We start from the raw sequence: 18,961 nt of genomic DNA, 5'->3' as shown, positions 1-18,961 counted from the left end.
TGCTGCCCTGCCTGCCCACCTTATGATACCGTCTTCCGCCAGGCTGATGTAAGCCAACACTTTCTGGGAGGCAAGTGCGCTATTCTTTAGTCTTCATTTAGTTTGTTTTGCCCTGACTGCATTTCCCACTTGCTACCCACTTGCTGGGCTGTCTTTCAGGGTTCTCATATTGCATCATGGATTTTGCACAGTTATCTTCCAGAGTGGACGTGAATTGTTTATTTTTAAGACCACACTTTATGGTAACTGGCACATGGGGCCTCTAGTCACCCACTGTATCCCCACATTGGAAGTGACCGTGGCCATCTTCCTAAGGGAGGGGCATTGGGAGTGTCCACACCATGCCCTCGTAGAGTTGCTGTGGACTGTGCTCTTCGATACTCCATCACCCCTCCCCCAAAGAGGACTGTTGCATATGCCTGTTGCACACCCTTATACCCCAAGGAGGACTGCTCTGAATGGACAGAACCAATCTGGATAAGGCTTTTACCTCATCTCCATTCCAGACCCAATATTACAGTTAACAGGGCTGATAAAATACCATAATTGCTTTAAAACTATTTTTCTACCATCTTTTAGTTTCTTTCAGTTTGTACTCTAATAACATCCAAATTATGAAAAGTTTCTTAACATAACTGATACAAAAGTTTACCAAATTGAAGCAATATTATGTATTTGAAACTTGCAACAAACCCATTACTTATCAAGTGACTTCAGTTCTGTTGAACGCATTTCCAAATTACCTTACACAGAAAATTGGGCACCTCATCACCATTGGCATTCTGTACTGGTCACATCTAATTAAGGAACTGATAATAACAGTTAACATTTATAGTGTCTTCCCTCTGCCAGGCATTGTGTTAGGCACCTTCTCATAATGTGAGGTAAAATGAGGTAACTTGCTTAAGATCACCCAGTTACCAAATTTCAGATCTATATATTTTTCCTAATTGGTTTTAGTGCCAAACAGTATAATAAATTCTGACTTATTTTAAGCATCAAATGAGGAGAGAAATATTTCACTTAAAATGTGACCAGAGTGCATGCAATTATCTGGATCTATGTTCCAAATGGAATCATACAGAACTGGAGTTTACAATTTTAACACTGACTGTAATATCATGTTTTACACAAATGCTACTTAATTTCATATTATGGGGTCCACTATTTCCAGCCAGTCCGCAGCCAATGATTGTAAAAGTGGCAATCTGATATTATGATTTAATCTACCCCAATGATCACACTTTAAAGCATGCTTTAATTTAGTGTAATGCTCAGTTCCACAATTTCAGAAAGAACCCATAGCTTATCAATCTACCCATAGCTCTCTCTGATTCCTTTTTATGAATAGCAGTCTCATATAATTTTGTCATTTCCAATTTTAACACACACCCCAATTAAAAAAGTTATTTGGAAATTGATCAGCACTTACTTTTAGTTTCTAAGGCTTGCTGGATACTAGCTAGATATTCCAATGAAACTCAATTACCTTTTGGTTGTTTCCTGGTTCACACAAATCTTTTCTCTTTTTGTGAGCCAGGAAAAGGTGAAGTACGGGTTTTATTCCAAAGTGCATGCCTTTTTTTTTTCTTTCCTCTCTTCAACTTGAAACTTTCACTGACACAGCCCCCAAAACCGCCTGTTTCTAATCAGTGAAGCGACCTTCTTCCCTTTTTGTGAACCAGGAAAGAGTTAAGTGCCCATTCTGTTTCAAAGTGTACACCTCTTCCCTCTCTTCATCTTGAAACTTTCATTGACACAGCCCCCATACCTGCCTCTTGGTAATCATGGAAACACAGAGGGTTTTCTACTGGAGTTTTGAAGTGAGAATGAACTTTTTTCTTTTTCAAAAGTTTCCAAACCATTTACGTTCAAACCCTCTGTTCACACTGTTCATGCAACCTGATTACAACTTTCTTTCTGCTCATACTCCTCTCATTCCTACATGCTTAAACTTTCTTGCCTTTCCTTCTGTCTACTTATCCCTCTGGTGCGATAAGCCCCTTTAAAACTGCACATGTCTTACTTCTTTCTTATTCTGATCTGACACTTCTCTTACCCTCCTCTACTTGCCTTGACCAATCATAACCTGAAAATATTTTCTTTCTTTCTCTCTCCCATCCACCTGGTCCTCCGAGGCTGCTGCAGTCAGGGAGGGAGGGAGAGGGGGAGAGAAAAAGAAAGAGGCTTGGTGGTGGCTCCATTTTATGACATGCGCAAGGGCTGTCCCATGGCAGCCACCAGCCTTGTTCCCTTCCTAGATAGCCCCAACTCCCCCTTGGCATTCCATTGGTATCCTGCCTGACTATGCTAATCATAAGATCTGGAATTCCCCTTGCAGGGGAACCCTATACCTCCGTCATAACCTTGGGGTATTCTTTTGATAGTAAAGGAAGAGGCCAGGGAACTCAAGATTGATTATAGGTAGTAGTTTAATCCATTTGAGTTTCTTAGCTTTGGGGCAGTGTGATGGATCCTTGCCAAGATATTAATTATCCTTGGTCTGGGGTGGTGGCCAGACCAATCAGTGAATCCCCCCTAAGAAGCCCCAAATCCCTGTGGTAGTTATAGAAAACAGACAAAGGCAGGAGGATTTAGAGTGGGCATCACCCTGATGGGTGGATAGTTATGGTTTCTTACTTAGTAATGAGCTTGGGTGGTAAGCCAAGATTATGCCCAAACATAAGTTTGTGTATCGATCATGTCCTGGTCACATATAGTCACAATATTCTTGTTTTGGCTTTCATAGTTCATAGCGTCTTCTGTTACGACTCAGGGTCTCAAATATAATTCAGCATCTAAGCTTTGATTATAAGCAGGTTATCATGTTCAACCGTCCTCCTTTCACAGAGTTTCATTTTTTATGGGTTTTCACTTATTACTGTTATTTTATGGCTTTTTCCCAATTGGGAACCCACAGACCTCATCCTTAAAATTCACAGGGAGCTTTCAAAGTTCCTGAGTATGTGGAATGACCGATGTTCCCCTGTGCATACATGTTGTTCTCAGCTAAGAGAATACAGTGATAGTTTCTTTGCTCCTGGTTCCAGTGCTTTCTAGTTTTTAAAAAATTATCTCCATTTTAAAAAATTTAGTATTTCATTTTTCTATAGTTATATGTAAAAACAATTTTTAACATTCATTTTTAAAACTTTGAGTTCCACACTCTCTCCTTTCGTCCCTGTGTACCCACCCCATGTCACTGAGAAGGCACACAGTTCAATATAGTTATTATGAGTAGTCATGTAAAACATATCCATAATTGCCACGTTGCAAAAGAAAATGCAGACAAAAATCTCAAGAAAAAAAAGAATGTTAAAAAAAAAGTATGCTTCAGTCTGTGTTCAGGAACCATCAGTTCCTTCTCTGGGGAGGGATAGCATTTTTCATCATAAGTCCTTCAGAGTTGTCTTGGATCGTTGTATTGATGAGAGTAGCTAGGTTATTCACAGTTGATCAACTTACAATGTTGCTGTTACTTTTACACAGTACATTTCACTTTTACAAGTCATTCCAGGTTTTACTGAGAGCATCCTGCTCATTATTTCTTATGGCACGATGGTATTTCATCATAATCACATACCACAACATTTTCAGCCATTCCTTAGTTGATGGGAATCCTCTCAATTTTTAATTCTTTGCCCCCAGAAAAGAACTGCTATAAATATTTTTGCACATGTAGGTCCTTTTCCTTTTTTTTTTTTTTAATCTCTTTTGGAACACAGACCTAGTAGGTCCCAGTACTCTGGAAGGAAGAGCTTCCATTAGGGGCAATGCTGTCCTCTTCTCAGCCTTAAAAAAAGGACCATTTCTGGGCTTGGAAATCCCAAGGCAAACAGAATACAGGACCCAAACACTGGGCCTTGTGATCTTGAGGTTTCAGTGATTTCTGGATGAAAATGCAGTGTAATCAAGATTGGAAAGGAAGCAGAAAGCTGGAAAAAAATCTTTACAGCAAGTATCTCTGATAATGGCCTCATTTCTTAAATATATAGAGAACTGAGTCGAATTTATAAGAATAGGAGTCATTCCTCAATTGATAAAAGGTGAGAGGATAAGAACAGGCAGTTTTCAGATGAACAAATTAAAGCTATCTATAGTCATATGAAATATGCTCTAAATCGTTATTGATTCCAGAAATGCTAATCAAAACAACTCTGAAATACCACATCATATCTATCAGCTTGACTAACATGACAAAACAGGAAAATGATAAATATTGTTGAAGATGTGGAAAATTGGAACACTAATGCATTGTTGGTGGAGTTGTGAAGTGATCCAACAATTCTGGAGAGCAATTTGGAACTATTCCCAAAGGGCTATAAAAGCTGTGCATACTCTTGCATGACCCAGCACACCACTTCTAGGTCTGTATCCCAAAGAAATCATAAAAATGGGAAAGGACCCACATGTACAGACTTATTTATAGGAGCTCTTTCTGTGTTGGCCAAGACTTGGAAATTGAGGGGATGCCCATCAACTGGGGAATAGCTGAACAAGTTGGCATATGAATGTAACAGAATACTGTTTTGCTAGAAGAAATGATGAGGAAGCGGACTTCAGAAAAACCTGGGAAGACTTGTATGGACTGATGTTGAGTGAAGTGAGCAGAACCAGGAGAACGTTGTACACAGTAACAGCCGTGTCGTGAGATGACTAATGTTGATAGACTTAGCTGTTTTCAGCAATGCAAGGATCTAATACATCTCCAAAAGTCTCATGATGAAAAATATTATCTACATCCAGAGAAAGAACCATGGAGTCTGAATGCAGAATGAAGTATATTATTTGCTGTCTCTTTTTAAAATTTCTTCCTTCTCATGGTTACCTCCCTTTGGTTCTAATTCTTCTTCATGAAATGATTAATGTAAAAATATGTTTAATATGAATGTATATGTAGCGCCTATATCAGATTGCATAACGTCTTAGGGATGGAGGAGGAGGAGGGGGAGAAAATTTACAACTCAAAATCTTATGGAAGAGAATGTTCAAAATGAAAAATAAATATATTAATTATTATATTAATTATATTTATATTTTATATACTATGTAATATATAATATATCATAATACATTAATTATGTAATTATATAATATATAATATAATAATAGAATATAGTATATTTATTATGTTATATCAGTTATAATTTAATCAATTTAATTTATTCTTAAAAATAGAACAAACCCACAGAAAAAAAAAAACATGCATTACAAATGCTCCCAAGCTGCCCCCTTCCTACTTTTCCAGCCTCGTTCCCATTACTTCCTCAGTCCTATTCTCTTTCAGCCAGACTACCCTGCTTGTGGAACCTCATACACAACATGGCATCTCCCACCACAGTGCCTTTGCCCAGACTGGACCCCAGGTCTGGAATGCTCTCCCTCCACCACCCCTCTACCTCCCAGGGCCCCCAGCTTCCTCTGAGGCCGAACTCCTGTGTCACCTCCCACATGGAGCCTCTCCTGATCCCTACAGATTCCAGGGACGCCTGTCCCTCTGAAATGACCTAGTATTTGCTTGTCCATCTTCATCCTGTGCCCTCTGGTCGGATGCAGGCTCCCTTAGGACAGTCACTGTGTTGCCTTTGTCCTCCACCCCGGCACAATCCCAGGAAGACAGTAGGGTTTCCTACATGCTTGTGGAGGGCCACCTCTCCAAGTGCCCTTGGGCTCCATGGGCTCTGGACTTCCCAGATGTCCCTCAGGGCTTCTGGGGCTGTGGCAGTTCCCACGTCCCAATGGAGGGAGTCCCTCATCACTTTGTCAGGATTTCCTCAACACACTAGCATCTTCATCTCTCCCATTTCTCTGTCTTTCTCCTTGTTCCGCACTTGCTGAAGAAGACTCTTCTGTCTGTCGATCCCTCCGCATCCATGCAGACACTTGTCAAGTCCTCCCTAAGAAGTGTGTGGCAAGACCCTCCTCCCAAGGTCCGATTTCCTCCCAGTTTGGGTCTCTTCCCTTCCTCTGGGGGATAGAAGATTGGCAGCCTAATTAAACATGTGACCCTGAGCAAACACATCCCCTGTACCCTCCCTGGGCCAGGTGACAGGAGCAATGTTGGTGCCATAGTTGAGGTCACTGTTCCTTTCTCAAGAAAGAAACCTCCTTCCTGGCAGGAAAAGTGGGAGTCACCAGGAAGAGAGGGGCGGGGTCCAAGTTTATGTGTGGGAAGGTACACGTGTGTTCATGTGGAGGTGTCCTTGTTCTTGTAGACTGAATCCAAAGGGACCTGTCCTGAGGGGACATAGTGCCCCTTTCCCCTTCTGACTTCTCTGTTTCTGCACACAGAGAGTTCCTTTGGAACTTGTAACTGCTCTGAGATGTCAGTCAGGTCTAAGGCAGCCCCAGTGTGGTTTGGGACTCTGTTGTCCTGGTGATGCTGAAAGTGGGTTGTCTGGCTTTGGTTGAGTAGAGGGTCATAGAGGCTGCTCAGAGGCTGGGCATGCAGAGACTGCCTGCAAGGGGCAGCTCTCTAGGAGCGCTCCCATGTGCCATGACTGCTTGGTGTGAGTCAGGCCCTGCAGCATGGCCACTCTTGCATGAGGGCCTGGGTGTTCTGGCTCTGAGCCAGGAGGAGTAAGGAGGCATCCAAGGGAAGAGAATGCTTTCTGGCTGTGCTCATCACCCCAGTTAGCTGGTGCAGTGGTTGCACTCACATTGAGCTCCAGAGGAGAGGCTGGGTCAGAAGGTATTGGGAGTCATGCCCTGAGCTAGACACAGTGAGGTCAGGGGAGGAGATCTAAGGCAAGAGAATAGTATCCAAGGGGTGAGGCTGATGGGTGTGAATATCATACAGTGTGTGATGGGGAGGGATGTGTCAGAGCATGGCTGATCATGACCACAGTGGGTTGTATACATGGTGTGGTGGTCAGTCAATCGCTATCTCGTGGAACCTTCTGGCCTCCCCAGGAAGTCTTGTGTGGTGTTTGTGCCTCCTCCCCTTACTCTGTATTGTGGGCCCAGGATAAGGATGAGGACAAGGTGGGCCTGGCAGGTGAGGTGATGCAGTTTATTACAAGGTGGATCCCTGCACGGAGTTATACCCTGCACATTTTGAGCCTAGAGAGGCCCTGGGAGCTTCAGGCAGTCCTGGGTTGTTGCATGCTGAGCTAGGTGCATGTGGAAGCAGAAGCCATGGTGGGGGTCACCATAGGAGGAGATGCATGGGAGACCCTGGCTGCACCTGGGGTGGGTGAAGTGCTCAGGAGTAGCTTGGTAACCTGAATGCCTCTGGAGATGTTGCTGCCCAGGTGTTCAGGCTGATGTTTGAGGCTGGAGCCAGGAGGCTGACAGAAGTTGGGGAGGGGGTGAGAGCAATAAGTGCCCTGTGGTCAGCAGCAGGATTTTTGGCCACAGGTGGCAGTGCAGCAGGCGGCCTTGCAGCAGGTGGGCCGGCAGATGAGGGAGACAGAGGAGGCAGGGCGGCAGCTGGTGGAGGTTGGACAGCAGGAGGGGCGCAGCAGCAAGAGTAGGAGGATGTAGTGGTGCAGCAGGAGGGCCTGCAGGAGAGAGGCACACAGCAGGCAGCTGGGCTGCACACGGGCCTGCAGATGAGGGACACAGAGGAGGCAGGGTGGCAGCAGCTAGGCTGGCAGCAGGAGGAGGCTGGACAACAGGCTGTGGTCACACAGCATCTGGGCTTGCAGCACACAGGCAGGGCGATGCAGCAGCTGGGCTTGCAGCACAGAGGGACACAGTAGCAGGACTGCACTGAGCAGGGGGAGACAGAGCAGCTAGGGTCTTGGCAGCAGGACTGCTGGCAACCTGATGGTGAGCAGGAGGAGGTGCAGACAGACTGGCAGGGGCTGGGTTCACAGGCTGTCTGGCAGGTGGCGGGCACACAGCAGACTGGGCGGCACAGCAGGGTCAGGCAGGAGGTTGGCGTGCAGCAGGGGTTTGGGCAGCAGGAGGGGCCACAGCAGCTGGGTTCACAACAGCTCTCGGGGCAGTCGTCCAGCTGCCAGGAGGAGCCTGTGCACGAACCGGGCAGGCAGACGTTGCTGTCACAGCTCACGTCACTGGAGCAGACGGAGACAGCTGAGGACATGGGACCACAGGGCCCAGAAAAGCAGGTTTCTGCCATGGTGGAGCAGCTGTGTTGGGTGCCTGGGGCAGCAAAGAGTGTGAGAGGGGTGTCAGTGAGGGGCTGAGTGCCTGGTGCAGGGAGTACTTGAGCCTCACTGGGATTGTGCTTGTGGGTGTGGGTCTGTGTGAGTGTGTGTGTGTGTGTGTGTGAGTGTAGCTGTGGGGCTGTGTGTGAAGGTGGTGTATCCTGGTGGGCTTTTATATCCCTGCTTCAGGAGGATGTCCCAAGGGGAGATTGAGCCTTCTTCCTTGTTGTTGTTTATGGCTGGCTGCTTCCCTCAGAGCCCATCATTAAGTGATGGTGATATTGTCCAGGGGATGGCCAGCAACCCATAAACATCCTCAATTTGCTTTCCATTTGCACCCTTTAGGAAACATCTATGAAGCCCCTTCTGTTGGCCTGACACAGGGCTAAGTCCTGAGCATCCAGTGACAGAAGGGAAAGCTGGTGGGCTCAGGGTCCCTTGAGCAGAGACAAGCTCCTGGGGGGCTAAGTTCGGATGGGAACGCATTGATAGGCATGATCAGGCAGGCTTCTTGTACAGGGTCCAAGCTGGGAATGTCTGGAGGTGGATGGGAAGATGGGGGAGGGGCATTCTGAGCCTTCCCAGCAGCTTGGGTAGACAGGGAGTTTTGTGTTGGGAGACCAGCAGGCCCGTCTGGCCCAATGTAATATTGACACAAAGGAGTGTTGTCCAAGACATCAGGAGAGCAAGTGGAGAGCTTGGGCAGGGCTGTGAATGGCCAACGGCATAATCATTTGTATTCTGTTTGATGGCAGATACTTGGGCATAAAGTGACCTGATCAGACCTGGGTATTCAGCTCTTCCCTGGGGCAGCGTCCAGAGTGGAGGCGCCAAACACATGGCTCCCAACGGCATCAAGGGTGGCAGAACCAGATTAAAATATATTGGGAAATACCTAACAATGTGAATAAAAATATGGCTAGGCAGTGACCAAGTCTAGTATGGTTGTAGAGAGGTAAACTGGAAAGAATGTGTGCACGTGTGAGACAGAGACAGAGGAAGAGGCAGAGAAAGAGAAATGGAGAGACTGAGACACAGAGAAATACAAATATACACATAGAGACAGAGAAAGGCAGAGACAAAGACAAAAACAGAGACAGAGAAATATCAAAATAGAGGAGACACAGTGCTTTACACAGGGAGAAACAGGAGAAGAGAGAGACAGAGACACATTGACAGATAATGAAGATGGGAGGGGGAAATGGAGAGAGATGGGGAGGGAGAAAAGAGAGAGACAGAGACAGAGAGACAAAGAACTCGAATTAACAGCGAACCACCTAGAAGAGGCAGGAGCTGGGGTCACAGCCAGAGGTAGAACAATTGTCCCAGGAAAGCAGAGCTTCCTATTCTCGGTCTCCCCAGGCCCAGGGACTAGAGAGTGGATGCTGTAGTGGATGTCTGGGGGTAGCAGAGGAGGGAAAGAGAGAGCCCCAAGGCACAGCCTCTGTTTTCTGTGTCAAAGAGGAGGCAAGGTCTTCTCCTCAGAGGGAGGAGCTGGGGCTGCTGGAGGATGCTTGGCTAGAGGAGAAGGTTTGGAGCAGCCGTGGTTGGGAGAAGGGGTGGTGACCAGAGATCAGCCAGGACATTGCCTCCCATCAAGGGGCTCCCAGCTGAGATCAGAGAAGACAAGTTGTTTATCCTGGCCAGGTGACTGTCTCCAGGGTCCTTCTGAAGCACAGCATGGGAGCAGGGAATGCTGATGGTTTGGGATTCTGCTGCTGGTCTGCAGTTTGCTTCAGGCTCTGAAGCCAGAGTTGATTTTGGAGGGGGGTGGTTGGGGCTTTGCTTGGAGGGCTGTGGGGCATTTGGGAAGAATGGGCAGTGGAGGTGGGGAGCCTGCCCTAGAGAAGTAGAGGTCTAGATCCAGCCACCAGGTGCTCGTGTGTGGTTTCATCTGGCCATGTTGTTCAAATGCAAAATGTTTGAGTGCCAAAACGACTATTTTATGGAGAACTCACACAAGGCAGGCACTCACATGGCGGTGAGAAGAAACAGTATGAGGACACCCCCAAGGTGTCTCTGAAGAACTTTAGAACTGATTGTGTGACGTGGGAGACACTGGCACAGGACTGGCCAACATGGCATGTCCTCATCAAAGGTGCTGTGCTCTGAGAAAGCAGAATTGAAGTAACTCAAAGGAAATGCAAGGTGTGCAAATTTAGAGAATCCTCCCCAATGTTCACATGGACTACTTGTGCCCAACCTCTTCTAGAGCCTTCCAAAATTGTTTGGTCTGATCAGCCACATTCGGACACACTATAATTGACCCTAACAGAGTGATGGCATTCTGGTCCTTCTTGAGAAGGAAGGACAACAACCAGTGGGAATCTCCTGGCAGCTGGCGTCCCCTGGAGCAACAGCCCCCACTCTCCACAAACACACACATCCATGCATGCACACACACACACACACACACACACACACACACACACTCTGAAATATACACACAAACACAGAGACACAGAAGCACACACACACACACACACACGTGCATGCGCACGCACACACACACACACACACACACACACACACACACACACACACAGGGACAGGCTCTCAGATGCCCAGGGCCCCTCTCTGCTCTCCTGATTGTGATCTTCAGGACTCTCTTACACTTCTCTTCTCTCTGGCTCTGAATGCATCAATGTATTACTCTAAGAACCCCCCTGAGAAATGACCTGGATTCTCTCCCACAAACCACAGGAGGGCTGTAAACTTGCCCCCTGTAAAAGCTGGTTGTCCTTTCTAATTATCTGGCACACAAGGCAGTGTCCACTCAGGGAAACGTCCTGCCCATCCAGTCCACATTTATTAAGCATTTACTGTGTGCCAAGCACTGGGGAAATAACTAATGAATAAAAGACAGTCCCTGTCCTTAAGAAGCTTGCAATCTAATTGGAGGAGAATAAAAATGGGGCGGGAGGAGTGAAAAGTGGGGGCCGTTGGTGTGGTGGGGTCTTGTTCTGTGGGAGTGAAGCTTGTCAGAGCAGCAGGTTGAAGGCTGGGGGAGCTGAGAGCCCAGTGTCTGCCCTCTCCAAAGGCAGGCTCTGGCAGGAGTCTGACTCTGCCTCCTGCCCTCCAAACAGGGGGCTCCAAAGCTCAAGAAATCCTTAAGTGTCCATTAGCCAAATCCCTTACAGGCCTCTCTTGGGCTATGACATCTCCCACAGAAAGTGGTGGCAAACTCCTTCCTTGCCCTCTATGAACCCACCCCCTCTGCACCATTCAGAGAACAGAGGCACTCAGTGATTTTTAGGCATGTCTCCTTTTAAATTTATTACATGCTTGTTTTTTGTGGTTTCACTGGGGCAGGTGAAGCTGGAGTCACCATGAGGCAGGAGGGAGGTTGTGGAAAGCCAGACCCTGGTGTCCCGGGACCTCCCCTTGAGGGAGCTCTGGAAGGGTCCCTGTGGGAATGGTGGCTCTGTGCCACAATGGAGTCCATGGGGCATGATGAGGTCCAGCTGGTTTCTGACATCAGTGACCTAGCCTGGGTGTCATGGGTTGTGAGTCACAGCAGAACCATAGCTTCTCACCAGCCTGTGGGGTGTGAGTGAGGGCCCTGACCTCGGTGATCTGAGAAGTGGATGCTCCAGGCTCCTCTCAACTGAACTGGGACAGTGCATGCTCAGCAGCAGGAGGGGATGCAGGAGGGTCCACATAGCAGGGAGGTGCAGGAGGCTGGCTGGCAGCAGGAGGGGATAGCATAGGTCACAGTCTTGTAGCATATGGGTACACAGATAGCAGGTTTGTAGCAGACTGGTGTGCAGCAGGTGGACAGGCAAGGGCTATCCTGGGAGCAGGTGGTCTGACAGGGACCAGCCTGGCAGCAGGTGGACTGGCAGGGGCTGGACACACAGCATGAGGGGGAGCCGCTGCCAGCTCCACAGAGTGCCTGGCAGCCGGTCACCACGGTGCCCGCTGGGCGGCAGAGCAGGGCCACACAGGAGGCTGGGCGGCAGCAGGGACGCACACAGCAGATGGGCTTGCAGCAGACAGGCACGGAGCAGGCTGGCTGGCAGCCAGTGGAACAGCTGGTGTGACACATGGTGTCTGGGTTGAAAGGGATCTTGGGAGAGGAGCAGAGGAGAAGGGATGGCTTTGGACAGCTCCTTCCCCCTGACCAAGGCTTTTATACCCCTCTGCAGTGTGTGTGTGTGTGTGTGTGTGTGTGTGTGTGTGTGCTGTGTATTTGTGTGTGTGTTTCTGTATATATTTGTGTGTATGTTTGTGAGTGTGTGTTTGTTTTTGTGGGTTTGTGTGTCTTTGTGGGTTTGCGCATGTTTGTGTTTGTGTGTGTGTGCGCATGCCACAGCAACAGAGTAGCTGTTTCCTTTCTCTCTTGTTTTTCCCACCCTTCCCATTCCCAAACAACTCATGAAGCTTCTGTACAGGTCCTTGCCCAGTGTTTCTTTGACACCCAGAAGTTTTCCTTGGGGGTTTGAGCATAACGTGGGTCTTCTTAGAGGCCACCGTCCCCCTTCTTTAATTATGTCAGCCTACTGACTGAATCCTCTTCCTTCCTTCAAAGCCAGAGCCAAGCCTTTGGGAGAGTCCTTAAAGCAGGAAGCCCTCACCTTCCTGGGCTCATGGGGGATTCTTGGTCTCTGCAAGACCATCCAGACCCAAATATTTCCTAACCCTTTATTCAGTAACAAGGGAAGTGGAGTGTGAACTTCCAGGCTAAGGGGTTTGGACCTGGTCCTAATGAGTCACAGGGAGGTTTCAGAACTGCTGAGGAGTGGACTGACCCATGATCCCTGGGCCTGTGTGTCCTGTGGGCTAAGAGAATATAGTGGTCACTTGTTTGCTCCTGGTACAAACACCGCATTCCTTCAGGAGGGAGAGCTGGCACCAGGGGCATGATTGTCTCCTCCCCCGGCCCTAAATTAAAAAGTCCAACTTCTAGGCTTGGAGAGCCCAAGGCAAAGAGAGTCCAGGACCCAGCACTGGCCCCTGTGCTCATGAGGTGTCGGGGCCTCTGGAAGAAGATGCATTGCCATCTCCCACCACAGTGCCTTTTCCCAGACTGGACCCCAGGTCCGGAAGACTCTCCCTCCACCACCCCTCTGCCTCCCAGTGCCCCCAGCTTCCTGTGAGGTTGAGCTCCTGTGTCACCTCCCACATGGAGCCTCTCCTGATCCCTGCAGATTCCAGTACCCCCTGTCCCTCTGAAATGACCTGCTATTTGCTTGTCCATCTTCATCCTGTGTCCTCTGGTAGGACACAGGCTCCCTGAAGACAGTCACTGTGTCACCTTTGTCCATAGCTCTTCCACCCCGGCAGAATCCCAGGCAGACCGTAGGGTTTCCTGCATGCTTGTGGGGGGCCACCTCTCCAAGTGCTCTTGGGCTCCATGGGCTCTGGACTTCCCAGATGTCCCTCAGGGCTTCTGGGGCTGCAGTGATTCCTGCATCCCAATGGAGTGTGGCCCTGATCCCTTTGCCAGGATTTCCTCACAGAAGCATCAGCATCTCTCCCATTTCTCTGTCTTCCTCCTTGTTCTTCTCTTGCTGAAGAAGGTCAACAAGTCTCATCTTTCTTTTGTCTGTCCCTCCACATCCATGCAGACACTTGTCAAGTCCTCCCTAAGAACTGCGTGGCAAGACCCTCCTCCCAAGGTCCGACTTCCTCCCAGTTTGGGTCTCTTCCCTTCATCTGGGGGACAGAAGCTTGGCAACCTCATTAAACATGTGGCCCTGAACAAAGACACCCAGTGCCCCCTCCCTGGGCTAGGTGACAGGAGCACTGTCCATGCCATTGTTAAGGACACTGTGTCTTTCTGAAGAAAGAGTCCTCCTCCCTGGCAGGAAAAGTGGAAGTCACCATGAAGAGAGGGGCAGGGGCCAAGTCTGTGTGTGAAGGTACACGTGTGTTCACGTGAAGGTGTCCTTGTTCTTTTTGTGTGTGTGTGTGTGTGTGTGTGTGTGTGTGTGTGTTTTTCCCTCCTACTGCCCATAGGGCAAGTTAGATTTCTATACCTAACTGATTTTGTTATTCCCTTCTTGAGCCAAATCTGATGAGAGTAGGGTTCAGACAATGCTCATTCCCCTTCCTTCTTTCCATCTGTTGTAATAGGTTTTTGTCTTTTCCTGTAATGCAATTTACCCTTGTATTCCTCCTCCTTTCTTAGTACAGTTTGTTAGATCAGACTAGTCCACTTACTCGGGTCCATTTAACTCACTTGATTAGATGTATTTTTTTTATCATTACATCAAAGTCAACTTATATCCACCCCTTTACGTATATTCCTTTTTTAAAAATTCTTTTTTAAATTAATTTATTTTGATTTATCAATTATCATTTCCATATGCTTTTGAGTTCAAAATTTTACTCCCCCTTCCTCCCCACCACCCTCCCCAAGATGGTGCACAATCTGATATAGGCTATACATTTACATTCCTATTAAACATATTTTCACATTAGTGATGTTGTAGATAAGAATTAGAACCAATTAGAGGAACCATCAAAAAGAGGAAACAAAACTTAACAGAAGAGCAAAAAAATAGCAATTCAACTTCAATAGTTCTTTCTTTGGTTGTGGATAGCATTTTCCATCATGACACCTCTGAAGATTTCTTAGATCCTTGTATTGCTGGGAAGGGTTAAGTTTATCAATATTAGTCATTGCACAATGTGGCTGTTATTGTGTAAAATGTTCTCTTGGTTCTGCTCACTTCACTCAGCATCAGACCATGCAAGTCTTTCCAGGTTTTTCTGAAGTTAGCCTGTTCATCATTTCTTATAGCACAATAGTATTGTTTACATTCATATACCATAACTTGCTCAGCCATTCCCCAATGGATGGGCATGCTCTCAATTTCCAATTCTTTGCCATCACAAAAAGAGCTGCTATGAATATTTTTGTACATGTGGGTCCTTTTCCCATTTGTATGATCTCTTTCGGATATAGCCCTAGAAGTGCTATTGCTGGGTCAAATGGTATGCCCATTTTTATAGCTCTTTGGGCATAGTTCCAAATTGCTCTCCAAAATGGTTGGATCATTTCACAACTCCACCAACAATGCATTAGTGTTCCAATTTTCCCACATCTTCTCCAACATTTATCATTTGCCTGTTTTGTAATGTTGGCCAATCTGATAGGTGTGATGTGGTACCTCAGAGTTGTTTAGATTTGTATTTCTTTAATCAATAGTGATTTAGAGCATTTTCTTCATATGATTGTAGGTGGCTTTAATTTCTTCATCTGAGAACTGTCTGTTCATATCCTTTGACCATTTATCAATTGGGGAATGGCTTGTATTCTTACAAATTTGACTTAATTCTCTCTATATTTTAGGAATGAGGCCCTTATCAGAGAGACTGGTTGTAAAAATTCTTTCCCAATTTTCTACCTTCCTTCTAATCTTAGTTGCATTGGCTTTGTTTGTGCAAATCTTTTCAATTTATTGTAATGAAAATTGTCTGTTTTGCTTTTTGTAATGTTTCTATATCCTGTTTGGTATGAATTCTTCTGTTCTCCATAGATCTGATAGGTAAACTATTCCTTGTCTCCCAGTTTGCTTATAGTATCAGCCTTTATGTCTAAGTCATGAAAGTCATTTTGACTTTATTTTGGTATATGGTGAGATTTTGATATCCTAGTTTCTGCCATACTCTTTTCCAGTTTTCCCAGCAGTTTTTTTCAAAGAGTGGGTTCTTATCCCAGAAGCTGGGGTCTTTGGGTTTATCAAATAATAGATTACTATATCATTGACTATGTGTCTTGCATATTTAACCTATTCACTGATCCACCACTCTATTTCTTAGCCAGTACCAAGCATTTTGATGATGCTGCTTTATATACAATTTAAGATCTAATTGCTAGGCCACCTTCCCCTGCATTTCTTTTCATTAGTTCCTTTGATATTCTGGACCTTTTGTTTTTCCAAATGAATCTTGTTTATTTTTTTCTAACTCTATAAAATAATTTTTTGGTAGTTTGATTGGTATGGCACTGAATAAGTAAATTAGCTTAGGTAGGATTGTCATTTTTATTATATTAGCTGGCCTACCCATGAGCAACTGATGTTTTTCCAATTATTTAGATCTGATTTTATTTGTGTGAAAAGTGTTTTGTAATTGTGTTCATAGAGTTCCTGGGTTTGTTTTGGGAGGTAGACTCCTAAATATTTTATAATGTCTACAGTAAGTTTAAATGGGATTTCTCTTTCTATCTCTTGCTGTTGGGCTTTGTTGGTAATATATAGAAATGCTGATGATTTATGTGGGTTTATTTTATAGCCTGCAACTTTGCTAAAGTTGTTTTTATTTCAAGTAGTTTTTTTCTTGATTCTCTAGGATTCTCTAATTATATCATCATGTCATCTGCAAAGAGTGATAGCTTTGCTTCTTCTTTGCCTATTCTAATGCCTTCAATTTCTTTTTCTTCTCTTATTGCTAAAGCTAAGTTTCCAGTACAATATTGAATAACAGTGGTGATAATGGACATCCTTGTTTCACCCTGATCTTATTGGAAATGCTTCTAGCTGTCCATTACATATAATGCTTGCTGAAGGTTTTAGATAGATGCTATTTATTATTTTAAGGAAGACTCCATTTATACCTATGCTTTCTAGTGTTTTTAATGGGAATGGATGCTGTATTCTTTCAAAAGCTTTTTCTGCATCTATTGAGATGATCATGTGGTTTCTGTTGGTTTTGTTGTTGATATGCTCAATGATGCTGATAGTTTTCCTAATATTGAACCAACCCTGCATTCCTGGTATAAATCCTACCTGGTCATAGTGTATTATTCTTGTGATAAGTTGCTGCAATCTATTTGCTAATATTTTGTTTAAAATTTTTGCATCTATATTCATTAGAGAAATTGGTCTATAATTTTCTTTTCTATTTTGACTCTTCCTGGTTTAGGTATCAACACCATATTTGTATCATAAAAAGAATTTGGTAAGACTCCTTCTTCACCTATTTTCCCAAATAGTCTATATAGTATTGGAATTAATTGTTCTTTAAATGTTTGATAGAATTCGCATGTAAATCCATCTGGCCCTGGAGATTTTTTCCTAGGGAGTTCATCAATGGCTTGTTCAATTTCTTTTTCTGAGATGGGGTTATTTAAGTATTTTACTTCCTCTTTGGTTAATCTGGGCAATTTATATTTTTGTAAATATGTATCCATTTCACTAAGATTGTCAAATTTGTTGGCATATAGTTGGGCAAAATAATTCCTAATTATTGTTTTAATTTCCTCTTCCTTGGTGGTAGCTTCACCCTTTTCATTCTTGATACTAGTAATTTGGTTTTTCTTTCTTTTTTTTAAATTAAATTAACCAAAGGTTTATCTATTTTATTGGTTTTTTCATAAAACCAGCTCTTAGTTTTATTTATTAGTTCAATATGTTTTCTTAATTTCAATTTTATTAATTTTTCCTTTGGTTTTCAATATTTCTAATTTGGTGTTTAGTTGAGGATTTTTAATTTGTTCTTTTTCTAGTTTTTTTAGTTGTATGCCCAATTCATTAATCTCTCTTTTTCTATTTTATTTATGTAAGCATTTAGAGATATAAAACTTCCCTAAGAACTGCTTTCACTGCATCCCATAAGTTTTGGTATGTTGTCTCATTATTGTCATTCTCTTGAATGAAATTATTGATTGTTTCTATGATTTGTTGTTTGACCCAATCATTTTTAGGATTAGATTATTTAGTTTCCAATTATTTTTTAGTCTATCTTTCCATGGCCCTTTATTACATATAATTTTTATTGCATCATGATCTGAAAAGGATGCATTTAATATTTCTGCCTTTCTGCATTGGATTGTGAGGTTTTTATACCCTAGTACATGGTCAATTTTTGTGTATGTGCCATGTACTGATGAGAAAAAAGTATATTCCTTTCTATCCCCATTCAGTTTTCTCCAGAGGTCTATCATACCTAACTTTTCTAATGTTCTATTCACCTCCTTAACTTCTTTCTTGTTTATTTTGTGGTTAGATTTATCTAGTGCAGAGAGGGGGAGGTTCAGGTCCCCCACTAGTATAGTTTTGCTGTCTATTTCTTCCTGTAACTCCCTGAACTTCTCCTCTAAGAATTTGGATGCTATACCATTTGGTGCATATATGTTTAGTAATGATATTACTTCATTGTCTATGGTGCCTTTTAGCAGGATGTAGTTTCCTTCCTTATCTCTTTTGATTAGATCTATTTTTGCTTTTGCTTTGTCTGAGATCAGGATTGCTAACCCTGCTTTTTTTACTTCAGCTGAAGCATAATATATTCTGCTCCAGCCTTTTACCTTTACCCTGTATGTGTCACTCTTTTTCAAATGTGTTTCCTGTAAACAACATATTGTAGGATTATGGTTTTTAATCCATTCTGCATCCGTTTCCATTTTATGGGAGAGTTCATCCCATTCACATTCACAGTTATGATTACTATCTGTGTCTTTTTCTCCATCCTTTCCCCCTTTCTTTTCTTTCTCCTTTTCCTTTCCCCCTTCACTAGTGTTTTGCTTTTGACCACTGCCTCCTTCAGTCCCTCCTCCCTTTATTATCCCTTTCTTTTCTTCCCTTTACCCTTACTGCTTCTTCCCTCCCTTCTTCTCCCCTCCTTTTCTTTTCCCCTTTTCCCTCCTACTGCCTATAGGGCAAGTTAGATTTCTATACCTAACTGATTATGTTATGCCCTTCTTGAGCCAAATCTGATGAGAGTAAGGTTCAAACAATGCTCATCCCCTCCCTTCTTTCCCTCTGCTGTAATAGGATTTTTGTCTTTTCCTGTAATGTAATTTACCCTTGTCTGCCTCCTCCTTTCTCAGTACATTTTCTAGATCAGACTAATCCACTTACTTGGATCCATTTAACCCACTTGATTAGATTTTTTTA

The 18,961-nt window shown here is 44.4% G+C and overlaps 1 protein-coding gene across 1 annotated transcript; it reads right to left on the bottom strand.

Moving 5' to 3' along the window:
* Nucleotides 1–7,334: 7,334 nt before the first annotated feature.
* On the bottom strand, nt 7,335–8,086 carry LOC110198869 (uncharacterized). The gene is given in 2 exon segments (XM_078156735.1): nt 7,335–7,459; nt 7,462–8,086. Coding segments are annotated over 2 exon segments (750 nt in total).
* Nucleotides 8,087–18,961: the final 10,875 nt, after the last annotated feature.

Source organism: Phascolarctos cinereus, unplaced genomic scaffold, assembly GCF_003287225.1.
Source record: "Phascolarctos cinereus isolate Bilbo 61053 unplaced genomic scaffold, phaCin_HiC Scaffold_5;HRSCAF=322, whole genome shotgun sequence".
Taxonomy (NCBI): Eukaryota; Metazoa; Chordata; class Mammalia; order Diprotodontia; family Phascolarctidae; genus Phascolarctos; species Phascolarctos cinereus.
The sequence above is the reverse complement of the archived record's forward strand: the minus strand, read 5'-3'. Positions and strand labels throughout refer to the sequence as shown.